At 42.0% G+C, this 8,072-nt stretch overlaps 1 protein-coding gene across 2 annotated transcripts in view; it reads right to left on the bottom strand.

The window, feature by feature from the left end:
• Positions 1-5,216: 5,216 nt before the first annotated feature.
• KIF5B (kinesin family member 5B) overlaps positions 5,217-8,072 on the bottom strand; it is a 32,585-nt gene continuing 29,729 nt past the window's right edge. For both annotated transcript variants that reach the window (XM_031052439.2, XM_005153005.3), the window contains exon 26: positions 5,217-7,796. In XM_031052439.2, coding sequence (XP_030908299.1) covers positions 7,790-7,796 — 7 coding nt within the window. In that variant the 3' untranslated portion in view covers positions 5,217-7,789. The remainder of the gene's footprint in view (positions 7,797-8,072) is intronic.

Raw genomic sequence — 8,072 nt, 5'->3', positions numbered from 1 at the left:
CTGTTGTAGCTCTTTCATGTAATAGCTCCCAAATATCTCTGGGTTGGTTCTCTGCAGCTTTTACACATGGCCAAACTCTGCCCAAAGAGCATGACAAAGCCAAACTGTACCATTTTCCTTTCTGGCAGCCCAATCTCTACCAGCTTCATTAACCAAGCATACAAAACAAGGATCATCTTCTTCATCTCCACACGTACTTACACTCCTGCACGCAGGTGTGGATGCAGGTCTCCTCCCCTGACAGCTCCTGCACAGGTTTTAGTTAGAGCTGGATGAAGAGTAGAAGGAAAACTTTCATTAAAACTGACTCATACTTTAATGCTTATTTTTATGTGCTTTGGCTCTTTTTTATGCATATTCTCTCATTTCCAGGTTCCCAGCTCATTTTCACCAGTGTGTCTCCAGGTTAATAAACTCACTCCAAGCTATGTGGATGTTTTGAGTCAAATTCAAACAGCCTGCATCTTTGATTAGCCCATAACAGGCGAGGTAGTTTTTTTGTGGCCATACCGTCATTGAATTATCCTGTGCTGGAACTGGATGCCACTCTTTGTCACCATGGGAATGAAACATTAATTTAATGCTATCTGCATTTATTAGAGAGCAAGCCCATTGTACAGGCTGCCAAGGGAAACTAACAGTCCTCTACCATAACGAGCATGGGGGGAAAAAAATCCATTTCTCATCAGGAATGACTCTTCCCGCCTCTCCCGTGCTGCTCAAGTGTCTGTAGATCAATGGAGACAAGTCAGCTGGAAAATAGAGAAAAATACAAAAATGTCTCAAAGCTTCACCAATGAATGGATTTGATAATGATTCACCCACTGCACAAGTCTGACTTTTTGCATCTTATATCACTATTTTGCAGTTAAAATGAAGATATCAAAATTTTGCGACATTTCCATGTACCTCCCTGAAAAAAAAAATGTTTAAATGAAAGAGTGGAAAATGCCTAGGAGAATATTTTTGTACTTATTCAGAAATATAATGTACAGCTTTTCACAATATCTTTATGTCATGATTCAATTACATGCAGCTCTGTGGAATAGAAGTTTTACAGTCACTGCTTTACATATCATGATATAGAAAGATGCACAGAGGATCTGCTCCTGCTGTACTTCTTTGTGACAAATGGCTCTTGTTCTGCATGATCAACTGTATCCTGGGCTGCATCAAGAGGAGTGTGACCAGCAGGTCAAAGGAGGTGATCCTGCCACTCTACTCTGCTCTCATGGGACCTCACTTGGAGTATTGTGTGCAGTTCTGGTGTCCTCAACATAAAAAGGACATGGAACTGTTGGAACAAGTCCAGAGGAGGGCCACGAGGATGATCAGGGGACTGGAGCACCTCCCATATGAAGACAGGCTGAGAAAGTTGGGGCTGTTCAGCCTGGAGAAGAGAAGGCTGCATGGAGACCTCATAGCAGCCTTCCAGTATCTGAAGGGGGCCTACAGGGATGCTGGGGAGGGACTATTCATTAGGGACTGTAGTGATAGGACAAGGGGTAATGGGTTGAAATTTAAACAGGGGAAGTTTAGATTGGATATAAGGAAGAAATTCTTTACTGTGAGGGTGGTGAGGTACTGGAATGGGTTGCTCAAGGAAGCTGTGAATTTTCCATCTCTGGCAGTGTTCAAGGCCAGGTTGGATGGGGCTTTGAGCAACCTGGTTGAGTGGCAGGGGATTGGAAGTAGATGATCTTAAGGTCTTTTTCAACCCTTACCATTCTGTGATTCTATGATTCTATGGTGACAGTAGAGCTGATTGTGTGTTTAGCACAAGTATGAATTCCACAGTCTTTATTTAAGTGACTTCATGAAGGTTACATATCAGGGGAGTCCTCAGTGACTCTCCACCTGAAGGAAATCCATCCAGTTTCTCCCTACAGGTAGGCAGGTGGATGTACAAGGACAGGCTGTGAGCTCTGCAACAAAGGACATCAAGGCTCCAGAGGACACGAGGCTCTCTACAGGCCAAAAACATGAGGAAAAGGCTAATGGCCCACTGATGTACACCAGGAGAGCGGGGATAGCAGGCCCAAAGCCATTAGTGTTCTTACGTGCTTGGCTTTTCTGTTACCTGTGGAGGTGTCCCCTCCAAGATCAGAGGTGGGGAAGAGCTCTGTGGGGTGGGAAGGGGCTGTATAGAACATAAACACGTCCAAAGGAAGAAAACCACCCAGCAGCTTGAAGGAAGCCGGCAAAGCTTCAGCCCTCTGAGGGGACAGCTGCCTGCAGCTCGGCGGCTGCCTGCCTGCGAGCTGGTCGGTGTGAGGCACCGTAGCTCTCTGGCGGGACAGAGGGGCACAGGAGCACAGGCGGCAACGCGCCGCACACAGAGCCCGGAGCTGCCCAACGCAAACGGCGCGATCGGCCATTGAGGTGACTGGGGCCGTGGGTCTACACAACGGTCCCCTCAGGAGACCTGACCCTGAGCCCGCCCGCGAGCACATGGTGCCCCCTGGCGGCGCCTGCCTGCCACTGCGGCCCGTGAGGACGGGACTGAAGCTTCCCGGCAGCGGGGCACTCACAGCGCAGCGGGCTGCTCCCTGGGCGGCTGCCACAGCGCTGCCGGGTTAGAACTGCGGATCGAAGGCAGAAAGGAGGCACAGACCAAGGGAGAGAGCAGGGGCTTGATGATCCGTCAGCTTCAACCACTAGATTCCTTCTCCCCCGACAGCCCTGCCCTCTCTCTGTCACATCCGTGAGGTCCGGGGTTAATGTAGCATCCACAGAAAGGGTTTGCCTGGGGCAGGTTGGCTTCTGGTTTTTAATAACTAGCTCTGCATATCTGAAATAGTTATTTAACCCTAGCTGGACAATCCTGGTTTTACTGCCCAAAGTGGTGACACAGCAAGTGTGGCTCACCCTTCTTCATGGCCTTGTAGGCTCACCAGTATGATACACTGCCAGGGATGCGGCATCCATAGCTTCTTTGGGCAACCTGTGCCAGTGTTCCACCACCCTCTCACAGTGAAGAATTTCTTATGTTGAACCTAAAACCTCTTCCAGTTTAAAGCCATTGTCCTGTCACTACATGCCCTTGCAAATAGTCCCTTTTCAGATTTCTTGTAGTCCCCCTTTAGGCACTGGAAGATGTTCTAAGGTATTCCCAGGGTCTTCTCTTCTCCAGACTGAACAATCTCAACTCTCTCAGCCTGTCTTCATAGGAGAGGTTCTCCAGCCCCCTAATCATCTTCATGGCCTTCTTCTGGAATCTCTCAAGCACGTCTACTTCCCTCTTGTGAGGGCCCCAGACCTGAACACCATACTGCCAGCAGGGTCCCATGAGAGCAGAATAGAGGGGAGAATCACTTCCCTCAACTTGCTGGTCATGCTTCTTTCAACACAACCCAGCATATGGTTGGCATATCCCCACTACAAACCAGGCCCTTGAAACCAGACTTGTGCACATGGCTGACACTAAAACTAGAAAGGCCCTGCATTCGGCTGTGGTTGAAACCAGCTTTCCTAGGCAGCAAAGATCTGTCACGGTTTCCTGCAGTAAAAGCATTTAAAGGATCATTTACAACCTCTCTGAAAAAAAAAAATGGGCACAAAATACTCTGCAAATACCTGTTAATAGGATGCTGATTGATCATGTAAAAACCTGCCTTGGCAGCACAACTCCCAGGGGCTGGTCAGAACTGGCCACCTTGATGGAGGTGATAAGCTGGCAGGATAACACCACTTTGCTGAGCTAATCTACTTTTTAACAAACTTTTTTCAGTTGGCTGAAACATTTTTTGGCTGACAAAAGCCAAATCAGGCCTCCACTGGAACAGCAAGTGACTTCTTAGGTATCTCCCACATGGTGCTATCAGCTGTGAAGTGTATTTGTCTCCAGCTGCAGCACACAATTTGAATTGACTTACAACTGACATGGGCTCCCAAGTACTTGTTACTCACAAGACACACGTGGAAATAGCTGAAACACACACCTGGGGGCACCTCTGAGTCATTTCCACACCCAGGTTTGGGGATTAGAAATGTAAAGAATGTGGGCGATGCTGTTGCTCTCCTTACTTGTTGGAGGTGTGTATCAACACTTCCTATGTACCTTAGGTGAAGATGGCCGATGGGTATAGCTGCTTTCTGCAATACTGCTGTGCCTAAACTGTGTAGAGCACAACAAACCCTGCAGGAAGTACCCTGCTGAAAGGTGAACTTGCAAGGCACTCAGGGTGCAGATATGCCACACCATGCTGCGCAACACTCCTTTTTTCCACCTTTATAGGTATTAGCCTCTTATTTTCCTTTTCAAAAGCAGGCTAAATATGCTCTGCTACATTTCCATGTATTTTTCTTCTCCCTCTCCCCAGTATACTGGATAGCTTAGCTCATTGAGACCCTCTGCACTTTCAGCTTTCATAATGAAACACTAAAAGGAGTCAGCTCCTGGAAAGAAGTACAGCAGGTCTCCAGTCTGACTTCAGCTTACTCTGGAGTACAACTATTAAAAACAAAACCAAACCAAACCAAACCAAAACCAGTAAGAACTGTGCAGACATTGCTTCAGAAAGGAGGGTTGGGTGTGGGGCAAGGGTTGGGGGGTTATTTTTCAGGTGTTTTTTTTTTTTTTTTTAAAGCAGCTGAATACTAAGCCAGAGATCAGTGGTCTGGAAACAGAACAGCTGATTTTAGCAAAAGAGGAGATCTCTCCTTTAACAAAAAGAATGCCCATGTCTACACCCTTTGCCAAGGGAGAATTCTTTCAAGCACGTCACTTACTGTATCCCAGATGGATAGGGTCAAGTTGATGCTTAAAAAACAAAGAAGAAATAAAAATATAACCAAGAGACACCATTAAAAATGGCTATGAAATTGGCATATTTAAGAACTACACAAAGCGTACACCTTTGGGAGAGGTCCAAGTAATCCCAGACTTAAGGGGTTCAAATTCTGATATACTGTGGCTATCATCAAGTTCTAGCATTTCTATAGGCATCAACTGTTAGGTTTTTTGGTCTTCTGTTTGGTTTGGGGTTTTGTTTGTATGTTTTTTCTATCCTGAACAGTCTTTTGAAGGCTAAAACTTAAATATTCATATTACGTGTGGGAAAGTTTGCCTTGTAACTAAGACTGGAGTAAGAGGCTAGATACATCAAGAGATCACCATTCACACAGAGGTAACTGTTCATGAAACCTATCAAGCGAACAGTATTATATGGAGACAATTTCACAAGGAGGTGTGGAGACTGCATAAATGCACAAAGTTCAAAGATTTTTCTTCTCTTTATTTAAACACAAATACATTTACAGCATGCAGGTAAGTTAAAACTATATGGCGTCTTCCCCAAACCAATTGTTTTAATGCATCTTAAGTGTACTGAAGTTAAATCATATTACACAGGTAGACTTGTCCTCATGTCAAATTTAGAGTTACACAAAGTAGTAAGTCAGCATTTAAATTATGTAAATAATTTAGTTGTTCACCAGAAATAAATATTATTTCAACCAAGTTCCTACCCTAAACCATCTTTTAAAAAATATGATCTAGAGGAACATAAAAATAAGAACCATTCAAAGACTGCAAGTTGAAACAGCAGTGTTGAACATTTTCTGTATAGATTAAAGATTTTCATTTACAAAAAAGCAGTAATTGTCCTGTCCAGCTGACCTATGACAGCCAAACCAGAAAGCAAAAAAAAGTTGTGAAGTTGTGTTTTTTTTTTCTTATTTTTCGTTTTTACATTAAGAGGCAGTTCTTGGTAAACTCTGTAAGAGGTTTAAAATAAAAAAAAAGTTTAAATACAAAAAGGTGATGTATACTGGGCTACAGGCTAGTTACCATTTAAGTTACTTTCTAAACACAGCAATATTCAGCACCAAAATCCATGAAAATTATCTACAGGAAAGAAACCCCCATTCACAGGCATGAGAAAAAAATCCTGCTTCATCTGAATGCATGTTAAAGAAAATGTGGTTTTTTTGGTTTTATGATTGCATATTAACAAACGAAGGTCTGAAAACCTGTAGTTAATACTGAGGAAGATAACGTACAGTGCTGTTTCCGTTACGAGTAATTTCATTCAAAAGAATTGCTATTCCTTTATTGTTTTCTCCTTAGTATGTTGTCTTTAATAGTGCTCTAAAACCACTGCAAGTTTGGAGTGCGTGGCAGCTTTAATGAACAAAACAATCTTAAAAGCTGAAAACTCCAAAATAGTGAGATTTTTGACTGACACACTCAACCTTTAAAAATCAAACTATTAAAAATTCATACTACTGTAGACATAGAAAAAAGTGGTTCAAGGTCTAAAATCTGACTACACTCCACCATAATATAAATATTTTGTCTATCTGTAATATAAAAGTTGAAAGTGATTTGCTGTCTGAACAGTCAGTCTCTACTGTTCCCAAAATAACTGGTGAATTCCCAGCAAAGAATTCAAGCCAGAACACCAAGTGGTACCGACTGGTTCTGAAAAGCTCACCAAAAGCTTTCAGTAACACCAAGTTCCTTCTTTCTCAAAGACCTGGCAACTAATTTCTACCAGAAGGCAGCTGTTCTAAACATGGTAGTGGCTAAATCCTATGAATAAGTTAAGCAAATTATACTATAAAATTTTAACCCCCCCAGTTCAGCTAAGTGGGAGTACTGGAGCTCAAAACAAACAAAAAAACCAACCATGCTTCCCGTTGTTAGCCACTTTACAGGACTTTATTGCAAAGAGAAGAAAAATATTCAACAACTACTACTTTGGACATTTCATATACCTACTAACAAATGGATTACAAAAACAATTCAGGGTAGCACTTTATTATCTTTTTTAAACACATGTGCCTGGGATTTCCAGATATATCAGTTTTTAAAAGTTGTATCCTTTATTAGTGGATCTGAATTCATCAGCCAGTTGCTGAAAAAAATTGTTTCAATTGAAAGTTAAAATTTTAGTCAAAAATTCCAGTACTGTGTATGTAGTGGAATATCAAGTTAGATTTTTAGATGGTGCTCAGTTCGCTATCATAAAGTAGCAAAAGGGAAACATGATAGATACAGATAAATGGACAGACAGGCTCATCAGAATGAAGCAGAATGTTTTCACTCCACAAGACTGTACTGTGTGCAAAAATCAGGAAAAGGGCAGCTGGGATAATCCATTGCCAAAGTCTTTACAGTAAACTTAGGTTTACTCTTCTTACTGTACAATATTTAATTCTAAATAACCCAATAAATGGGCATTTAATGAGATAACAGTTAAACAGCCTAGTTCATATTGAACTCTATAGTTCTGTGGTGTAGCCATCACAATGCCTTATGGCAGTTGTAAGCACACTTCAGTATTCTTAAACTGTACAGATTTAGTTCCAATGCTCTATGTAGCAGTCCAAGAGAAAACTGTAACGTAGAGTGCTGTTTTAATTTAGTGGGACATGTAGTGTTATGTGAAGTGATAAAAATGAAAGTATACTTAAACACTGTTGCACATTCCCTAAGACAGTAAGATGAACACAAATGAAGCTAGAAAACTCGAACTAAGATTTTCTTAACGTACATTCAGCTTGGCACAGTGCAGACTAAATTTAAGACATGAAAGACAAACTGTGTAATGAGCAGAGCTACACTTTAAGTAACATGTCGTTTTTCAAGACGCCAAAATTGCACTCTAGGTTGTTTTTTTGGGGGGAATCAGCAGAATTTGGAGACGGGGGAAGAGCTGTACAGGCCAGGTATAATTTATACATTTTCAAAAAAATAATCCTACAGTCCCCAAAGGGAAAGATTATTGTCTTGGAATGACTCCCTCTACACGATATCCAATCCTCCTCACACTGCATTTACTTTTCAGCAACTGTAAATGAGAAAAATAATAAAGTTAAGTGCTTGTACCTCATAAGCCAAAAAGCCAAGTTATTTACATTTACAGTAGACCACATTCACTATTTACATAGCCTTTAAGAGCCCAGTTCTTAGACCGCTTATCTAAGTGCTAATAAAACATCTACTTCAGAATAAGAAATTACACAATTCAAAGCATTTAAGCAATGCCGTCTGTTAGCAAAAAAAGGTACAGCACAATAAACTGACTGGATATCCAGTCTTGATTGCCTTAATGGAGTAAACATCA

Source organism: Melopsittacus undulatus, chromosome 1 (genome assembly GCF_012275295.1).
Source record: "Melopsittacus undulatus isolate bMelUnd1 chromosome 1, bMelUnd1.mat.Z, whole genome shotgun sequence".
NCBI lineage: Eukaryota > Metazoa > Chordata > Aves > Psittaciformes > Psittaculidae > Melopsittacus > Melopsittacus undulatus.
This window is presented reverse-complemented; position numbering and strand designations above follow the sequence as displayed.